The 17,416-nt window shown below is 53.7% G+C and overlaps 7 protein-coding genes across 7 annotated transcripts; 3 read left to right on the forward strand and 4 right to left on the reverse strand.

Moving 5' to 3' along the window:
- The first annotated feature begins 672 nt into the window (after positions 1–672).
- GGS23DRAFT_560041 (uncharacterized protein) lies at positions 673–1,869 on the forward strand. The gene is made up of 2 exons (XM_051515856.1): positions 673–939; positions 990–1,869. The coding sequence occupies exons 1-2, from the start codon at positions 822–824 to the stop codon at positions 1,724–1,726; spliced, it is 855 nt and encodes a 284-aa protein (XP_051374328.1). The 5' UTR covers positions 673–821; the 3' UTR covers positions 1,727–1,869.
- GGS23DRAFT_560044 (NAD(P)-binding protein) lies at positions 1,729–3,956 on the reverse strand. The gene is made up of 4 exons (XM_051515857.1): positions 3,772–3,956; positions 3,357–3,670; positions 2,899–3,265; positions 1,729–2,818 (listed from the first exon to the last, which is right to left on the reverse strand). Exons 2-4 carry the CDS (start codon positions 3,595–3,597, stop codon positions 2,362–2,364), a joined length of 1,065 nt encoding a protein of 354 aa, XP_051374329.1. The 5' UTR covers positions 3,598–3,670; positions 3,772–3,956; the 3' UTR covers positions 1,729–2,361.
- Positions 3,957–4,371: 415 nt separating this feature from the next.
- Positions 4,372–5,546, forward strand: GGS23DRAFT_435614 (uncharacterized protein). Its single transcript, XM_051513892.1, has 2 exons — positions 4,372–4,377; positions 4,452–5,546. The coding sequence occupies exon 2, from the start codon at positions 4,590–4,592 to the stop codon at positions 5,196–5,198; it is 609 nt and encodes a 202-aa protein (XP_051374330.1). The 5' UTR covers positions 4,372–4,377; positions 4,452–4,589; the 3' UTR covers positions 5,199–5,546.
- A 2,084-nt stretch (positions 5,547–7,630) lies between these two features.
- On the reverse strand, positions 7,631–9,702 carry GGS23DRAFT_560048 (uncharacterized protein). Its single transcript, XM_051515858.1, has 8 exons — positions 9,259–9,702; positions 9,144–9,180; positions 9,007–9,080; positions 8,863–8,950; positions 8,561–8,799; positions 8,401–8,468; positions 8,229–8,344; positions 7,631–8,166 (listed from the first exon to the last, which is right to left on the reverse strand). Exons 1-8 carry the CDS (start codon positions 9,403–9,405, stop codon positions 7,862–7,864), a joined length of 1,074 nt encoding a protein of 357 aa, XP_051374331.1. The 5' UTR covers positions 9,406–9,702; the 3' UTR covers positions 7,631–7,861.
- A 1,072-nt stretch (positions 9,703–10,774) lies between these two features.
- GGS23DRAFT_435647 (FAD/NAD(P)-binding domain-containing protein) lies at positions 10,775–12,486 on the reverse strand. Its single transcript, XM_051513893.1, has 2 exons — positions 11,527–12,486; positions 10,775–11,456 (listed from the first exon to the last, which is right to left on the reverse strand). Exons 1-2 carry the CDS (start codon positions 12,364–12,366, stop codon positions 11,013–11,015), a joined length of 1,284 nt encoding a protein of 427 aa, XP_051374332.1. The 5' UTR covers positions 12,367–12,486; the 3' UTR covers positions 10,775–11,012.
- A 1,629-nt stretch (positions 12,487–14,115) lies between these two features.
- Positions 14,116–14,643, forward strand: GGS23DRAFT_560056 (uncharacterized protein). Its single transcript, XM_051515859.1, has 3 exons — positions 14,116–14,271; positions 14,360–14,484; positions 14,547–14,643. Exons 1-3 carry the CDS (start codon positions 14,235–14,237, stop codon positions 14,586–14,588), a joined length of 204 nt encoding a protein of 67 aa, XP_051374333.1. The 5' UTR covers positions 14,116–14,234; the 3' UTR covers positions 14,589–14,643.
- Positions 14,644–14,815: 172 nt separating this feature from the next.
- Positions 14,816–16,534, reverse strand: GGS23DRAFT_560059 (uncharacterized protein). Its single transcript, XM_051515860.1, has 3 exons — positions 16,438–16,534; positions 15,673–16,350; positions 14,816–15,623 (listed from the first exon to the last, which is right to left on the reverse strand). Exons 2-3 carry the CDS (start codon positions 16,293–16,295, stop codon positions 15,023–15,025), a joined length of 1,224 nt encoding a protein of 407 aa, XP_051374334.1. The 5' UTR covers positions 16,296–16,350; positions 16,438–16,534; the 3' UTR covers positions 14,816–15,022.
- Between the last annotated feature and the right edge of the window lie 882 nt (positions 16,535–17,416).

Raw genomic sequence — 17,416 nt, forward strand, 5'->3', positions numbered from 1 at the left:
TTTTTAAGTTATAAAATATAAACGTTGACGTTTTAATATGTAGCACCATGCTTAAGAGAAAAACCAACACATTAAGGTATGTGCATGCTATAACCTGCACCTTCCTTACATTGTATGGTATTGGTGTCCTTGTAGGGTTTGGATGTGTATTTATATCGGTCTCGCACACACATATTTTCGTATTCCATCCATCATCTATATCACACAACCAAATAGCAATATGCTCTTTTTATCGCCATGCCGTCGCCATCTGAGTTCTTGTTTCAATTGTTTCTCCCAGCTGCTACACACAACTAGCCGACCACCAGATTCAGCCGTCACCTGCCGTTACAGCTGTTTTTCCCGTTGATCGGCACCTGGGCTAGCTGTTGGTAGCTGTGGCATCGTTCCGAATACGCTATCCAAGAGCGTGCCCACGCTGCTCCTCTTCAATAGGCAGACCTCATTACGTGCGGCTTACCGAGGTGCACATTTTCCCTCTGTCACATATCAATTGAACCAGCCCTTGTATGCCTACATACCGCAAAGCGTATCGTAGGCGTCTACGTTTTACGTGACACCCTCTTATTCCTCGTATAAGGTTACCTTTAACATATAATACGCTTTTTCACTCGGCGAACGGCTCCTGAAACCGTAATAAGGTTCGCTTATCCTCGGCTGCCTCAAGCCCTCGCCGTAAGTATGAGTTAAGCAGAGGCCAATGCTTAAGGCCAAATTCACCACTCCCCTCTTCGGGCCTCTCTCTCTCTCTCTCTCTCGCGTACACGCGCGCACATACTGTGGCTGTGGCGGCAGACTCTCGGAGCATTTCGCTTACCTCGATGGCGACACCGCACACAATCTTGTCTGACGAAGCCGAACCTAGGATCCAATTCGCGACCCTGCAGCAGCTCTTTAAGGAGATCGAAACAACTACCTCGGACGAACTCGTTGTACAGAGTACGAATACCCTTTGCGTGTCTTTTCTAGATATCTAACTCGCGCTATAGATGTGTCTCGACAAGATTATGATAGCATCTCTCGGGAGCGCGAGGCCCGAACCCGCAAGTTTGGCCTTCGATGCTACTACGCAGATCTGCACCTCATGATTGTTACCATCCCGAGGTGGGCCCACGAGCACAGCCATACCTCCCTATATGGAGAGATTTTTATTTTGCTTCATTTGATGGGGATAACTTCGGTAGAGTGGGGTGCTGGAGGTCATACGACGTACGAACGACCTAATGGGGACGCAGGCGAGGGGGACTCGACTGGCGTGCCGATAATACGTGCACGCGCTGGATCTCAACCTTGGCCTACGTTGGTCATCGAATCTGGATTTTCCCAAAGTTTGGCATCTTTACGGACGAAAATGCGGTGGTGGTTTTCTGCCTCGGGTCACGAGGTAAAAATTGTCGTCCTGATCAACTTATGCCGCGCTCAGCGTAAGATGGTCGTCGAGAAATGGGTCGAAAGGCCAGTACCACTCCGTCCAGAACCAGCAACAACGCTCGACACCTCAGCCGCTCTAGAGCCTACTGTTCTTTGCGACCAGATAGTTACCGTCGAGCCACGTCCCGCCAATACTACCCACCAAGCCCCGGCGTCCTATGTGGTGACTAGAGGCCCACTGCGACTGGAATTTCACTTACTTCTGCTCAGGGCGCCATCAGAGCCGGGCGAGGGCGATGTGGTCGTGCCTGTCAGGTTCTTTGAGGGCCTAGCAGAGAGAGTGTGGCTACGGTAGCTGTCACGTAGCAATTGAGTCAGCCCTTATAAACCTACATACCGCAAAGCGTAAGTGTAGGCGTCTACGTTTTACGCGACAATACCACTGGGTGGAACTGGCGAAGTTGTTTTCTTGGTGGATTGGAAGGAGGAGATCTGATCCAAGCGGCATTGTCTTATAAGTAAGACGGCTTGTGGGTGTCCATATCGGTGTCATATTACATCTAGACATCTATCATCTCGATAAAGTCAAGTCTCGCTTCGGCGGTCGCTAGATTGCATAAGTGATTAACATGTCCTGGACGTTGGTGGTAGAAGCACCCGGGGGCAGCGGCGGTTCTGTGTTGTGGAGAAACCGCGACTGTGTTTCCGCCCTCATCTCATCCCCAGTGGATTTTCTCGTCATCTCTCGCCTTCTTTTTCATCTCCGCCTTTTCTTCGAACCCAGGGTTCTTGGGCCGCCTGACCTTATCTCCCCAAGCAAGATCGAGCTCGCTCCCCCAGCTGAACATCGAAGTGACCATTTCGATCCCGCCAACACGGACTCACTTGCCATATTACATCCCTTTCCAACCCATACCTGCCAAATATGTACGTGTGCTTCGCGTATGTGCTTTGTGTGTGTGTGTATGTGTGTGTGTGGACACTCTCTCGCTACCCGAGGTAGTTCCGCTTCAGGAACAGTGCCGTGTCGACGATGCTCGTCTCGTACGGTATCCAGGGCTGGCCGGTGGCCGCGACAGCCTTGCTCCCGTCGAAAGCAACGATATCGCCGCCGGTGGGCGCCGAGTAGTCTGGCTCGTAACCGTGGCCGGGTGTGCCACGCGCGACTTGGAGTGCGGGTAGCCGCTCGTTGAGGATGTCGGCGATGGCCTGAGCGTTGCCCACCGCCGACGAGCAGAGGAAGCGCTCGCCGTCGGCCGCACCCGCGTGCTGCTCCGGCAGCGCCGCCCACACGATTACGCGCGCCACGTCCCGCACGTCGATCGTCGCCTCGTACAGCAGCATCGGCCCCGGCACCTCCTCGCCCTGCAGCAGCTTCCAGGTGGGGCTGAGCGAGTACGGGATCCGTTCCTTCTTCCACGGCACTAGGGGCGGCCCGATGAAGTAGCTATCATCGCAGATTCCGGCGTGTTAGTTAGATCGAACGAAGTGGGGAGTGGGGAGGAGGAGGGGGGGGAGCGAGCTCACGTAGCTTGGATGGTAGTCATGCTGAAGGCTGGCTTGTTCTCGTCGTGAAACCGCCAGAATAACCTCTCGGCCGCGGTCTTGCTCCCACAGTAGGCGTGCAGGCCACCAGCATCCCGGCCGAGCTTTTCTATGGCAGCTTCTGACGTTTTATTCCAGTCCTTCTCCGAGTAGACACCGGGCTCAGGGGGTACGTCGAAGTTCGCGGCAGATGATGACATCAACACTACGCTCTGTAGTGCCGCACCGGCTTTTAGTGCCGAGTTGAGTATCCCCGTCGTACTATTTACGACCATCCGCAGCAAAGCAGGCGGTTCCAGGGTCCACGTCTCGTCGACTGGAGCGGCGAGATGAAGAATCGAGGAACACCCTGGACCGAAGACTCTAGTTAGCATCTTATTATCTTCCCCACGACCGCGGGTGGTGACGGTGCCACTGCTTTCCCCGCTCGGGGTCCTTACCAATCACGGCCTCATCGAAGGCGCCGGCCTCGGCCATGTCCCGAACGTATACAACTTCCACCGCGTCTCCGTAACCCATATCCCGTAGCACTTTTTTAACTTCGTTACCGGCTGCCATGTTACGCACGGTGCCGCGCACGCTGTACCCGGCCTTCAACACCGACTCGGCGACTCGGCCGGCGAGGTAGCCGTTAAGGCCGGTGATGAGGACCGTTCCTCTCGAAGAGATTTCTTCTCCCATTTTGCCGGCTCGTAAGGTCGAGATGAAAAGATAACCTATGATCGTTTACACCAGATTGCTATTGAAATCGCATCTTCGTCAACCATGTTAGCAAAAACTAGAGCGAAGCGATATACTTTTCCTATCTTTTTAAATCATCTTTCAGCTCGAGAGCCTGTCAGTTCTTTTACGTACTAAGGGTATAGCATCTCATTAGAGCTCCGTTTATCCCGTCCGGGTTTGATTATGCATCCTCGTCTCCCTCCCCATTTTCTCCATGGCCTGCCGTTGAACAAAAGGACATTGCATCAGGCCAGCAAATGGAAAAGGGGATATAATACAGGCTCCCGACTAGGGCGCCAGCTACGAGCTCCCCCTCCCCCCTGTTACCTTTTTGGGAAGGGAACATTGCATTTGACTGGAGGCGAAGAACATGGGTGAAATGCCCGCATGGTATATCCCGGCCTACCGCTAGCTCGAGTCGGGCTTCGGTCGATGGTCCCCCTCGGCGGGAGCCGGTAATATAAGACAGCGAGGTACGGTCCTTTTGCCAGTTACATATCCAGGCGAGTTCTGTGACAATAGTCTCAACGACGCGCGACAACCCGCTTTACTCTGGGCCGGCGATTCGCAGCGTGCTTGAGGCTTGACCCCTTTTAGGGCTGGGCGCCCCCGCGCTCCCTGGGCAGGCCAGCCGTCACCGATACTGCGAAGCGTTCTCTCAGAGATTGCGCGCGCATCAACAGTCTCTTCCTCGCTTCTTCACGTTGATAAAGGGGGTCGGCATATAGATCGCATCAGGTCATGTCACCCTCGGATTCTGATCTTACGAGGCTAGTACGGCGAGAGGACCTGACGAATAGGGTTAGGTGTAGTCGAATTCCCCATCGAGCAGAGCACCACTCGGGAATCCTAAAGCGACTTGGGACGATCCAGCGGGGGAAAACCCTCACCATCCGAATCTAGAGGATTAGGTCATCCCATCGACGCATGCCCGCTTCCTCCGGCAGCAGATGCCTACATCAGACACGCGTTCGGATTCGTGCACGGAGATCAGAACTACCATGCACGCACGTGCGCGTGGAGACGCCGACTGGTTTCGGAAGTCCCTTGCATCCCATCACCGTACCGAGGTTCCATCCGGCTGGTCGCGAGAGAGGCCCAGGTGGTTGTATAATTACCTTGTCGTGCAGCCGGGGAGCTCGACGGGACCTTCATTGACCAGTTCTTTCGAAGAGATCGGCCTCCGATGCGAGTGGGAAAAGCGGTGTCCTTTTGCACCCGGGGGACGAGGACGAGTTGGCCTCTCTTACTGGTCCTGTCCGCTTCGTGCTGCGCCGACGACCCTCCTCTCCAGCGACAAGTTTTGCACGATGATATCCGACAGCTCGTTAATATCCGTCCGTAGACGGGATAAATGTCCGAAAAAGAAAAATCGACAGCGAGCCATCTCCATGCAATGCTGCTTGACCGTCTGCACGTTACTGGAGCTCGCTTCTCTTACCCCTCCTTCATATCTGGAATCCGTCTCCGTCCTCCAATGGTCTTCCTCATGGAGCATTCTCAAGCATTCATACCTGCAGAGGACTTTCAGAATGCGAGCCGACGCGGAATTTGTGTGACAAGGCTGCTTCTCACTACCGTCCGTTTTGTCCAGGCATAGGTATGAGCGAAATTGGACTTGCGCGTGTGCCGGTTAGTGGTAATACGGGCGAAGATTGGGTGCACATTAACGGGTTTGGGACTATTATTGCCGGTTAATGCCTCCTCCTCGGCCTGCCTTTGCGATAATTCTCACCATATTTGTCGACGTGCGCTGAGCTTCCCGAGCCTGCTGCCCCACGAGGTCGGGTTGTTCCCAACTCGAAAGACCCTATGATTCATCATTTCTCCTCTAAGGGCGGGGATCGGATGGGATTCCGTCTATCGGCTCGGGCCTGCCGGTGATGGGCTGCGAGGGAGGTTAAGGGGCCGCACAGGCAGTTGCAGACTAATATGGCCTAAGCCTTGCTCCAGCTCCAGGGCGTAAAAGAATCGCCTATCTCTGCGGCTCTCTAAACTCATAACAGTCATCGGACACCATTGCCAATAAGCGGCTTAATGCTGCTTGGGTAGGTAGCTTAGATGCAGGAGATAGGACGACTTTCATTTGCTGGGCGAGGTTGGGGTAAGTAGGACGTCCATCTTGCTTGACCTGTGGTCAAGACCCGTTGTCCGTCGCGCAAAACTCTCGACAATGTCCAACAAAAGTGCTCGGCCATATTAAACGCTGTATTTGTTGATAGCGTACATGAAGATGTCGTACATTCGCTACCTTCTCAATACTCTTCAGTCGACCTTTCACCCATACTCTTGACCGCCTCTTCGAACTTTCCGAGGATGTCAGTAGAAAATGATACGATAGGGAGCCTAGCGAGCGATATTACAGCTTCCGTGACGACCCCCAGTCTGTTCTTGGCGAGACGAAGTCCCCTAAAGGTAGCAAGTTCCCAAACAATATTGCTTGATCGGGTGTGAGATAACATGCTCCAAACTGTCCCATACTCGAGCATTGTCTCCAACCCAGGCGATCCCAGGATTATCCAGTAGCATACCCTAGAGTCTGGCATACGGTAAGCTCACCGAGACCTGCCGACCCTCCCCGCGGGCCGATCGGCTGTATTATTCATCTTTAAAATCCGCCACCATACGGTGAGTGTCCCAAGCAGGGAACGATGGGAGAATGCCACTAGCACAAGCACATGTTGTAATATCCTAGCTCCAGACACGTGTCGAGGCTGAGAATGCTAGTCCCATCTTGAGGTTACTAGCCGGTCCCTAGCAAATTGCTAAGATTGCCCAGCAGGCTGGTTCGCCTGCGCACCTCGTCATCGCTCCGGAGGTTATCTCGCCCTCGGTAAACCCAATCTGGGAAATCCCACGGGGGTATGCTTGTAGCGCCAGAGGCTAAGGCGGGAGAAAACTTCAGGCGCGGAAGGTCGGTATTATTAGGTTCAGCCACGGCAAGGGGCCGTCCCAATGGGTCATGAGTAATGTGCCGAGATCCAAATCCTGTTTCTGGGAGAAAAGGAGGTGATAGGGTAGGCGGCCGTGGCCAGCGGTAACCGGTGCCACCGCACCCCCTTCCCTAGCACCAAAGAACCCCGGTGATAGGAGCGCCCCTACATACAGCAAATTGGCGCCTGTACAGCTGCAGTGAGATGCAGAACGGCTCGTGATTTGCGTAGCTGGCGGTGGGTATCTGCCATCCTGGGGTGGTCCGGCTGACCACAATCTGGCGTTCACCCAGCGCAAGCCTCTTAATGGCGCGTCGGATCTCGGACGGCAGTTGGCTAAGCTGGGGAGATGCTCGTGGCGGGCGCAGGAGGGCCGGAATGGTGTCGGGGTTAGCTGGACCGCGAGGCCAGGTTGCTAGGGCCGGGATGGCGGCGGCGAATAGGAGGAGCGAGAGCCACGATGCCGATCCAGAGGAAGGGGTTAGCGAAATTGTTGCTTATGGTAACCGGCCAAGATGGGAGGGGAGGGAGGGTATAAGGCGTTATACTAGGGTGAGAGGGCGGATATCAAGGGTCGCGATGTTGGGACGCCCGGGCAATGGCGAGGGCAACAAGTTTTTAGACGAAGCCGGAAAGGTCCAAAGGGTTAACCATGAATGGAAAGAAATCGTATCAGGGTCTATCTCCGAGGACAGAGCCTCAACTTGTCAGCGAATTGAAGGGGTTAATTAGGGGTTGTGACCTTGTCCCTAAAAGATATTGTTAGGATTGCCGCACAATAGGAGTTTTTATGCGTATTAAATTCCTCAGATGATGCCCTGTCCAAGTTGAGAAGCATCGTCTCACCTAACTAGATTAGAGGAGATAATATAGAAGATATCACGTAGCTGGGAAGCTACGTGTGCGAGAGCACGCGCGAGGAGCTATTATCTCACGAGCAACGGGAGGAGGAGCAAAAAGTGAAAAGGTCTTAGATCTATCTAAGAACGAGCCAAAGGAGTGGAAGCAACGGGAGCGTATATATAGGAGCTCCTGTTGCTGAAGTAATCAACGAAGAGGAGCAACCTAAGGAGCCACCTCTACGTGACAGAAGATAATATAACTAGGTATGTAATCCAATTCTCGGGACGTGCCAAAGGGTGTGTGCACTTTTGGGGTGTCGCACCTGAACATCCCCTTTTTACCTCAGTCAACATGACAACATACGCTGGACTAGGCAAGACGCGAATAGTAGCAACGAGGCGCCAAGTCCAACCCGCCGGGTAGAATTTTACCGGATGAAACCGTTCTTAGACGCGCCCATTCACGGCAACCAGCCCCACGTCGTCGTTAGAGCGATGGCCCCACGACGGCTCGGGCTGAAGCGTTGTCGCCCAGGAACCTTGAGTTTGTCCCATATCATCCTTCCCCCCACGGGGCGAGCGGCGGTACTTCTTCGTCAGTAAGGAGACACTGGACGGGAGCAGGCGGAGTTTGGACAGGACCGGGCCGAGGGACACCTTGTCCAAAACCCACGCGCTCCGAGGAACACACGCGACAAGAAAGCCTATCCCGATCTCGATGTAGGTCCAGAAGAGTACAACGGAGATGATACCTGGCCGGCACGAATTAGCACGAGAGCATTAATGCAATCGGCTGCCCACGGCGTCTTCCTACCTTGTTGGTCGGATATTGGGAACGTCGTGCCGAGGACTGTGATGATCGAACGCGTAATGTCCTGGATAGTTGCTTGGATCCAGAGAATCATTCTCAAGAGTCCCGCAACGACGGCGCTGTGAGCGGGTCAGTGAGGGTTTGGACGGCCGCGAATGCGCAGCTATGCACGTACAAGCCACTGCACAGGAAGACGAGAGATGTTTGGATCTTCCGCTTCTTATTCATATTGAGCGTCCGGATCTGGGTTGTGTTAGAGATGGGGTGTTAGAGATAGAGTGTTCTCGTCCCCACAGCCCTCCCACGGGTGCCGCAGAGATCTTGCTGTCTCTTACCATGACGAGCGGCTCGACGAAGATGGCAAGGTCGAGGACCCAGCTGAAGACGGCGCACCCAGTCTGCATCCCAAAGGTGTCGATGCAGGCGTTCCTGAGCGAGTTCCAGCTTTCCCAGCTCGCGGACGGGGTGGCGCCGCACGCGAATATGTCTAAGAAGAGGAATGCCACGGTCCAGAGCGCGACAAGGGTTACGAGGATCCAGTTTGCATAGTCGAAGGCTGTCCTGTACGCGCGACCTGCCCGGCGCAAAACAGTCAGATGAGAAGATCTTGGCGGGAGGGCATCCAGCCGCGACGAACCTTTGAAAAGCCGGCGGAACATGAACAGGATGGTCAACTTGATAAGCCCGATGGCTAGGACGTGGCCTATCCAGAGGGCGTACTCGAACTGCCGGCTCAACCTCAGAAAACGTTGCCCGGCTGGGAAAGCCTATGGGGACGGACCTTTCCGAGCTTCAGGGACTCTGCTGCCGTACTCTCTGCTTGGGAGTTCGCGCCGATGAGGTGCGTTTGTGTTCCTACCAGACGCGTTCACGGGGGTGGTCTTCGCGGTTGAGCTGGGAGACCAAGTAGGTACTTACTTATGACCAAAGCCACGCCGGCGGCCACGGTCAGAGCCTGGCGTGCAAAGTAAGCAGGCAGGCAGGCGGCCGGACGTAGCGACTCGCGCGGGGAGGGCCGCAAGTCAAGACTTACACATGCCGGGATAACCAGGACGTCGTCGACCTCGAAGATCGGGCTGTGGTACCGCCACCCGTAGACTCGCACCGCGAGCGCGAGGACGGCGAGGACGGGGAATAGCACCCCTACGGCGGACATGCTTGCGGCGTTGACGTAAGTCATCTTGCAGCTGGCGGCGGCGGCGGCGGCGGCGCGCGGGCGTGGAACGACGCGGGGCTAGTAGTCCTCGGCAGAGAGTGGGAGATTGTCGTTGTCTAATAGCGCTCGGACGTTGTCGAGCCCCGGGCGTCGTGATCGTGCGAGAGGACCCCGAGAGAACTGGTAGGAGGGAAGATACCTAAGATGCGCGCGCGGATCAGCCTGCAGCGCCGGTGGGAGGTCCCGCTTGATGTCGAAAAGGGGCCCCCGGAGCGCTGGAGGTAGGTAGTAGGTAGCATCGCACCGCCGCCTGGCTACCGTGCCACAGCCATGCGCACGCTGGAACGAAACGAGGACGTAGGACCGTAGAAATAATCGGTCCTATACTGCGACTCTCCCACCCTCGTTACCTTGGGTATGATTGACGGAGTCTGCAGTAATAGGTATAGGAGAATTCAATGGTTTATACGTCTATCCCCCTATACCTACGTTTCAACTCCCTCTTCTCCCTCTCGTACGTTTTTTCCCTCACTCCCCCTTTCTATGTGTTAATTTAGGGTTAATCATACTACTTATTCGTGCGTAGGTAGTTCAATCCAAGGTAGGTTTTTCGCAGTTCAATTCAACGTCAATTTCTACTCACCCCGTTTTCTTTAGCCTTCGGAAAGGTCCTAGGTTTTTAGCACGAAAAACGTGGAGAAGCGCAGAGCGCTTCGACGTAGGTATATCAATCAGTAAAGCCTCCTGCTTTACTTCAAATAGGATCTATTTTTTATAGGTTGATCAATAATACCCAAAACACAACCAGTAGGCATCGAAGGTAAACGCAGCCCCCCGAAAGTGTGTGCCAACGATGACCGCGTCCTACGCCCGACGGCATTGGCACTGAAGGAGAAGATCAGGATGATGATCGCAGGACGAGGCTGAGCTGGCCGTATGTCCACTAGGGTGGTTGGGGTAGGTATGCGGCGACAACTATCCGCCAGGCGCCCGTCGTTGGCCGCGGAGTGTTTCTGTGCTGCTAGCGGTGACAGAGATCTTCGCAGCCTTTGCCCTTTCTTTCCGCGAAAGAGGATATGAGCGCGATTCTGTCTGTCAGCTTACGCTTCTCTTGCTTAACTGCCCCATACGAACAGTCTTATTGCGCGGCCCCATCCTACGCACAGCGGGTGGGAGTTGGGGGCTAGGACATGCCGTCCGGCAGAGGCAGGATTGCGTCGTCAAGGAGATGCTTCAAGCGGAATGGAAAGTAGTTTGAAAGCAGTCGGTCGAATAGGTGCAAGGAGGATATCGGATTGATTGGACCGTGCTAATAGTTACCATCAACAACGATGAAAAGAAAGAGAGGTGAAGGCCGGCTTTGGTGGCTTCATTATTGTGAACTCCTGGAAGGTATTATGAAGTAAAAAAGTCAGGTATGTCTTCACTTCGAGAACAAGAAGGATAGAAGTTAGATATGTAGGGGAGCTGCTCTTCTCTAGGAGTAGTGTTAGGTTAGTGTAGCCAGCTTCCCAAACAATTTCGAGTATCAGTACGATACGGTTTACTCCCAAAAAGAATTACTTGATGCCCCCCCCCCCCAGCGCGAGGTATGTCGGCAGGATGAACTGGAGTGCACAGGAGCATCATCATCACGCGCTCCCTTCTCCCTTCAATTCGGCCTCTAGCGTCTGTAGGGCCTCATCGCGATGCTTCTCTACGTCGAAATCGACGATAAAGTCCCACCTCGACATAAACGACTTGAATTTCTTCGGGTCCAGTCCCATCTCCGGGTTGCTCCCCGTCAGGATGGCACCGGTGATCCGACTCGACTCGACGATGCGTTGTGTGCGAGGGCGGCGAACTTGGTCATACACCTTCAAGGCCGCGAGCGCCTCGACAGGCGTCTTGGCGCGTCCGAGCAAGGTAGAGAGGATGAGGCTGTCTTCGATAGACATGCCGCCGCCAGAGCCCTGCCAGGGCGTCGTCGAGTGGGCGGCATCGCCAGCGATACAGATAGGACCGGAAACATAACTGCGCGCGTTTGCGTGATCCCACAGATATAAGGCTTTGTGCTCAGGTTGGTTGCAAAGCAGCTGGTTGCCGTTGTTATTGCCATATCCATAATGCCCCCGAATAAAACGTCCGGGAGGAGAGAGGTCTTACCTCGTTCACGGCCTTACTGAGATTGGGCGGCCAATCTTCGTACAGCTTTTTGATCTCGTCGGCACTCACGATGCGCTGCCAGCGGTCTGACGACTCTGACTCGGCTTCTTTGTCAGTGGAGGCGACGGCAAATTGCACCATCTGGCCGCCGCTCAGAATGTTGTGCATTAAGAAAGCGTCTCGGCCCGCCCACCCGTATTCGCGAGCGTCCTCGACGTCTACGAGCTCCGTGCCCATGCTGGCCTGGGCTTTTTCGAGCGGCTGGAGGGTCATGAGAATCCAAGCACCGCTGTTGCGGGGAGCGGCGGCGGGATCATCCTCGCCCAGGACGAGTTTGCGAACGGTGCTGTGGATGCCATCGGCACCGATGAGAATGTCGCATTCGTGGGTGGTCCCGTCGGCGAAGTAGAGCGTGACAGGACCGTCGCCGTCGATCTTCTGGAGCTTCTTACCGGCGTGCATTCGGTCTCGGGGAACGTTGGTGAGCAGTTCTTGCAGTAAGGCGGCGCGATGCACGATGCTCGTAAGGCGCTTTCCTTGCGCCACCTCGTCCACTTCGTCGGCCATGGTTCCGGCCCCGTCGCCTTGGGCTAACATGAACCGAACGCCCTTCATGGGTACGGCGCCGGCTCGGGCGAGGCACTGGGTGGCCTCGGCTCCGATAAGCGCGAGCGCAGCCTGGGCGTTTCGGGCGATCCCGATAGCCATGCCGGCTTCTTTGAAGGTGGCGGCCGACTCGAAGATGTGGACATCAAGGTGGGAGAACTTGACGAGGGCATGAATGAGGGAGGCGCCGGCGAGGCCGCCGCCGATGATGGCGATTCTCAGGGGGGAATCCATGGCGCTGAACTTGGGCTAACACTCTCCCTCGGGTTAACGTACTGGCTCTCACGCCGACAATCATATAGGCTGAAACCGTCCACGACTGTAGGATATCAATCGAGGAACCCGCGGTAGGACTTGTCGGGGGGGTGGCGGAGGAGAGAAAAGTTCCATGGCATCCGGACGACAAGTCGTTGGTGTAACTATGTCGCTCACCGAAGGGAGAGATCACCCCCTTGCCTCCCATCGCATCAGCAGATGTTTTGCCCCGCCCGAGGTAAAGATGTACCGGTGGTGAATCGGGGCGGAAAGCCGCCAACAGGTTCGAGACGCGTGCGTGGAGATCGTGGGTGGCACATACTAGATACAGATACGTTTGGCAAGCTGTACGGCACCTCCCTGGAGGTTAAGGTGGATAAAGGTAGTCGGGCTTACGTTAGGCAGTGGGCATGTGCTCCCGGCAGCAGGGCCGACCATGTCTCGGAGAGGTTGCGGGCTCGCGGGTTACAGCGCACGAACCGGCCGTCGACGTCGACGGGCGGTTACGCGTAAGCGAGGAGGAGGCGTAGAGTTGGGCGGATTCGCAGACGGCGGCGGGCAACACGTTGGAGTTGTCAACGGGCACACATTCCGGCCTCTTCCTTTCACCCAGTGGGCCTAGCTTGGGTGCCTTTGGGGTGCCTCGCCCACCTAGTTACCTATCTGCCGGGGGTCTATCGGCAGTATCCATAGGCCTGTCAGCAATAGCGTTGGGGGTTTTGATACAGGAACTGACTCATAGGTAAGCAAGGCAAGGATAACCAAACAAAGCAAAGACTGCAAGGGGCCGATAGAGCGACAACAAGGGTCGCCGTATTGATTGAATCATTTTATGAGCATTACAATCCGACACTACGTTGGCTTGGACACGACGTCCGTTCCGATGTTGGCATCACTCTTGATAAGAAACGACCTTGCTTATTAATGTAACATGACGTACCTAGTGGTGATGTTGGCCACAATATGCCTACGTATACCCGTAGACCAGCAGTCGAATTGCCGCGATACGTGATGAAATAGAGGGAGGGAAAAAAAAGAAATAGCTTTCATTCCTTACACTAATACCGCGACCGACATCGTTTCAGGGTATGAAATCGCTTTCAGGCATAGTGTCCACGAACCCCCTCCCCTGTACGGTACGAATGTAGGCATGGTAGGGGAAGTGCCCCTCATTAATATTGTCACCAACATCACCCTGCTTTGGCATCTCCGACCTATTGCAATCGACCCCTTAAGGCCTCACTTGTTGCAGATGCTCTTTTTCTAGTCATTTGCTTGCTTCTGAGCGGGACCGCGCTGCTTCTCTCAGGTTCAGGAGGCAGCCGGCGAACCGTAGAGAATAACGACGCCGCGGAGCCTTATTATCGGTTAGTCCACTTGGTATTAGTGGTTGATACGGTGCTGCTAATATTAGGTACTTTGCAGCTCCCGCCAACGACGCTATAAAATACGAGTATCGTCGGATGGTAGGCAGCGACAGTCGATTTACCGGTCATCCTGGACCCCCGTGGGAGCGCTCTATGCATGGATCGATGGCAGGTAAGCCCGTCCCAGAGGCTGGCCTTCTTGAACGACTTCTAAGGTCCTACCTATTAGGGACCCTCATACAAATATCCACCCACGAGCTGAGGCTACTCGATTCCGACGCGATGTCATTGAAAGATGGCGGTTATGCAGCAGTGCTTGGGGTTGCCCATAATCTTCATTGCGTGGTAAGTTGAGTACCATGCCCGTTCTTGCTGAAGCACCGGTATTAGCTGGTTCATGGGCCAAAAAAAAAAAAACCAGAAACAAGTCGGGTAGGTAGTTCTTGTATCGCGAGCACTTCTACGCCGGGTTAGATCCCAATGTGGAAGAATTTGACTTATCTTCAATCTCACGCCGGTCAGTATTATTATTCACCACCTTAGGCCTCCGAATCTTTTCGCTATTCGGACTTAAGGTGCTTACTTGTTATCGCTTCATCGGCCAGACCATTGCCGAGACTTTCTACGTCAGAGCGTCATGTGTTATTTGGACTTCACTACATACATCTTGTGCCGGGGCGAGCGAGTGAAAGACGGGCCAACACGCCGTGAACCAGGCATACAGAAGCGTGTGAGTTGGGATAAGCTACATTCTTGGGATGTTGAAAAGGCAAGTCCGTACTGATATGTTAGTGGGCCCGTGAACTTGATATTACCTATCAGCCGTGCCTCTAGGGAGAGGGCGCACTGAGATCGCAAAGAGCGGGATAAGCGAGGAAACATGTTGAGCTAGTTGCGACTCCCTCTGGAGAAATCAGTAAATGAAATTTACTGACATCAACTTGCCGCTAGACCCAACCCCCTTTCTACGCTTTTTTCTTTTTTTATTATTAAAAAAAACCAAACCTGTCACAGATTTCACCCTATCCTATTGAACAATTGTTGCAACAGTAGGATTCGCTGTTGATGAATGCCTTTCATTATCTAAGATATGGGCAGTTTAAAATATGAGATCAATCATTCACATTACCTACGTCGCGTTCCAATTTCATACCTACCTTTGTGGCTGGTCTCTATATTCTTGTGTTCAACATCTTTTCCGTATCTAGTTATCAATTCAATGCCCATCCCCCGATCCATTGTCTATCACCGTTGAGCCACCGTCTCAACTAAATATCATGGAACCTTGTGACTGGATTTATGAGGAATCCATCTAGTGATAGCATGTTGTAGCGTCCGCGTTCATCGTTGCCAATGGGCACAGGCTCTGGCTCGCTCGCCAGTCGACTAGTGAAGCCACGAGATAGCAGTAACCCAGTGACCCGCGCTATGTCAATGGCTCGGAGACTCTCCTCCGACAATCCCCTGGCTTCCTGCTTGAAGGTATCCCAAAACACTCGCTGCAGGGTATCGTAGTCCTCGTACCGCGCCCAGCCATTCCGGAGGTGGAGGTGCCCGGTCAGAGCTTCGAGGGAGTGAAGATTAAGCCCGAATGGACAGATTTCGGCTTCAGCCCAGTCAATGACTCCGACCAAGCGAAAGGATGTGTCGTCGACCATGATATTGCTGGTGCCAAAATCTCGGTGCAGAAGCACCATGGGCAAGGAAAGAATGGCATCCATTGACTCGATGCATTTCTGAATGATAGGCTGGAAACGATCTGGCAGAGTGAGGAGTAAAAGTTCCAGCTCCTTAACGTATGTCTGGCTTAGGCGATCGCGGTAGGCTGGATCAACCGGCTGGGGTGTGTTCCATGAGAGAGCAAAGAATCTATCTTGTTTCAGTGCAAGACCTGCAAACCCGAGCAGAACCGACGCACCGTGCCAAATCTGTCATAAGATTCTTGCGCCACTCGAAGTTTTCGGGCGAATTTGCAGGGTGACCGTATGCCAGGATGAAGTCCAGGTGAGTTATACCCCGTACACGACTCATCAAATAGACGTAGAGGGGTTCTTTCCCGTCCGTCCCGTCGCCGACCTGGCCCTTGAATGAGACCTCGGGTACCAGGGACCCGTAGACCTTCCTCGCTAGCGCGGCAGTCTCGGCCTTGAGTTCCAGTGACTTGAGCCGGAACTGGACAACGTACTCAAGGTCCGGTCCGGCGTAAACCGAGTAGCTGCAGACTCCCTGAACCTGGACCGGGACAACTTTGCCCCCAGCGAGTTCCTCTGCTCGATCATCACATGCTGAGCGAGTGGCTGATGTCTTCGAGAAGAAGCTGGCAATCTCTTCGTCGACAGAATACTCGGAATAGGTCGGAGCCATTGTTACAATGGACTGCCCGCAGGCGTTGTGGGCGTGAAGGTGGGACAGAAGTGGGTTGAAAAGGTAAATTAGCATTGGGCGAGATTCGGCCATGAGATTTAATAATAGCCCATGTGCTTCTGTGCCGGATACTAGGTCACGTGTACACAGGGAAGAAGACAACGGCCTACTTAACATCGACGACGAGCTCCGCCTGTAGAGGCTGGCCTGTTGGTTAGCTTAATGAGTTAGACTGTTTTTTTCGCCTCCTCGTCAGCGGCATGGTCTCGGCGTGCGTGACATGGAAGGGATGGTCACAATGGGGGTTGAAAAAGCACACCTGTCAGCTTTCCCACAGTGTTGGCTGCAAGTCACCGAAATTGTTGGTAAGACGGCGTGCTTTGGCTTATATTGTTATATATAGAAGAGGCGTTACAGCAACAGAGGTACCTAGTGTAAAACTAATGCCTGTGCCACAGAGCAGGTATGAGTAAGTGCTTATATCATGTGAACGAATTGCGGGTTATGCAAGCCATGATGCGAGTCACACTACGTAATATTTCTTCCTTTTAAGTAACCCCAGATGATGCCCGAACCGGCAGACTTTCTAAGGTGAACTTCACGGGGTGGCCCGCAGCTGATGTCCAGATTCGGAGTAGCGACAGGCCCCTAAGGGAAATTCCAGTATTGTCATTTGAAGAAATTCCTCGGCAGCCTCGAATTCGATAGTTTACCCACCCTTTACTATGTCACGAAAACAACTAGTAAATTATACAGCCTTAAGAGGATGAGCCATCTTAGCCATCGACTCCTGCGGAATTCTCGGCGCTGCGTCTTATTATTCGTGAAATTTTAGAGGAATACCGCAGCCGTTAATATGTTTGCAATGCATATGAGCGGCAGACTGCCGCTATACCCAAGAGCTATTATATCTAGGGCACACGTCTTTTATGAGGGTCCAGGCATAAATACTTAGGTAATATATCTATGTACCTGTGCGTACATTTTATATGAATATGTCGACCTGGTTGTCCCTGCATGATCTATCATGCGTTTAGACGATTTCTTAAGAGTTTGATTAACAAGACACCAGTTTCGCTCATAGCTTTATTCGTACCATGTCTGATATCGCTATTGACACGACCGACCGACCTGTTGTGCGGGCTCATTCTCTTGCATTCTTTACCAAACCCAATATCTCCATCATCTCCACTATATAATCGGTGTCAGTGCTGCGCGTGCCTATTCCCTCGATCTCCCAAAGGCTCCGCGTGCGCCTGAGAGTTACTTGGAATGCGGTGGAGGAAGATAAATTCGTC

Source organism: Durotheca rogersii (assembly GCF_024521655.1).
Source record: "Durotheca rogersii strain YMJ 92031201 chromosome Unknown GGS23scaffold_5, whole genome shotgun sequence".
In the NCBI taxonomy this organism is placed as follows: Eukaryota; Fungi; Ascomycota; class Sordariomycetes; order Xylariales; family Xylariaceae; genus Durotheca; species Durotheca rogersii.

Excerpts from the sequence above, each read along its gene's own strand:
- GGS23DRAFT_560056 (XM_051515859.1), top strand. The coding sequence starts at position 14,235 with ATGTGGAAGAATTTGACTTATCTTCAATCTCACGCCG. Across the intron at positions 14,272-14,359 it reads TTATCTTCAATCTCACGCCG|ACCATTGCCGAGACTTTCTA; the intron begins GTCAGTATTATT and ends TTCATCGGCCAG. Across the intron at positions 14,485-14,546 it reads AACCAGGCATACAGAAGCGT|TGGGCCCGTGAACTTGATAT; the intron begins GTGAGTTGGGAT and ends CTGATATGTTAG.
- GGS23DRAFT_560059 (XM_051515860.1), bottom strand. The coding sequence starts at position 16,295 with ATGTTAAGTAGGCCGTTGTCTTCTTCCCTGTGTACACGTGACCTAGTA. Across the intron at positions 15,624-15,672 it reads CTTATGACAGATTTGGCACG|ATTCTTTGCTCTCTCATGGA; the intron begins GTGCGTCGGTTC and ends GAAACAAGATAG.
- GGS23DRAFT_435614 (XM_051513892.1), top strand. The coding sequence starts at position 4,590 with ATGCCTACATCAGACACGCGTTCGGATTCGTGCACGGAGATCAGAACT.
- GGS23DRAFT_560041 (XM_051515856.1), top strand. The coding sequence starts at position 822 with ATGGCGACACCGCACACAATCTTGTCTGACGAAGCCGAACCTAGGATC. Across the intron at positions 940-989 it reads GGACGAACTCGTTGTACAGA|ATGTGTCTCGACAAGATTAT; the intron begins GTACGAATACCC and ends CTCGCGCTATAG.
- GGS23DRAFT_435647 (XM_051513893.1), bottom strand. The coding sequence starts at position 12,366 with ATGGATTCCCCCCTGAGAATCGCCATCATCGGCGGCGGCCTCGCCGGC. Across the intron at positions 11,457-11,526 it reads TCAGTAAGGCCGTGAACGAG|CTGCTTTGCAACCAACCTGA; the intron begins GTAAGACCTCTC and ends AACGGCAACCAG.
- GGS23DRAFT_560044 (XM_051515857.1), bottom strand. The coding sequence starts at position 3,597 with ATGGGAGAAGAAATCTCTTCGAGAGGAACGGTCCTCATCACCGGCCTT. Across the intron at positions 3,266-3,356 it reads CTTCGATGAGGCCGTGATTG|GGTGTTCCTCGATTCTTCAT; the intron begins GTAAGGACCCCG and ends TCTTCGGTCCAG. Across the intron at positions 2,819-2,898 it reads ATGACTACCATCCAAGCTAC|CTACTTCATCGGGCCGCCCC; the intron begins GTGAGCTCGCTC and ends CTGCGATGATAG.
- GGS23DRAFT_560048 (XM_051515858.1), bottom strand. The coding sequence starts at position 9,405 with ATGACTTACGTCAACGCCGCAAGCATGTCCGCCGTAGGGGTGCTATTC. Across the intron at positions 8,951-9,006 it reads AGTCCCTGAAGCTCGGAAAG|TTCGAGTACGCCCTCTGGAT; the intron begins GTCCGTCCCCAT and ends TTGAGCCGGCAG. Across the intron at positions 8,167-8,228 it reads CCCAATATCCGACCAACAAG|GTATCATCTCCGTTGTACTC; the intron begins GTAGGAAGACGC and ends CGTGCCGGCCAG.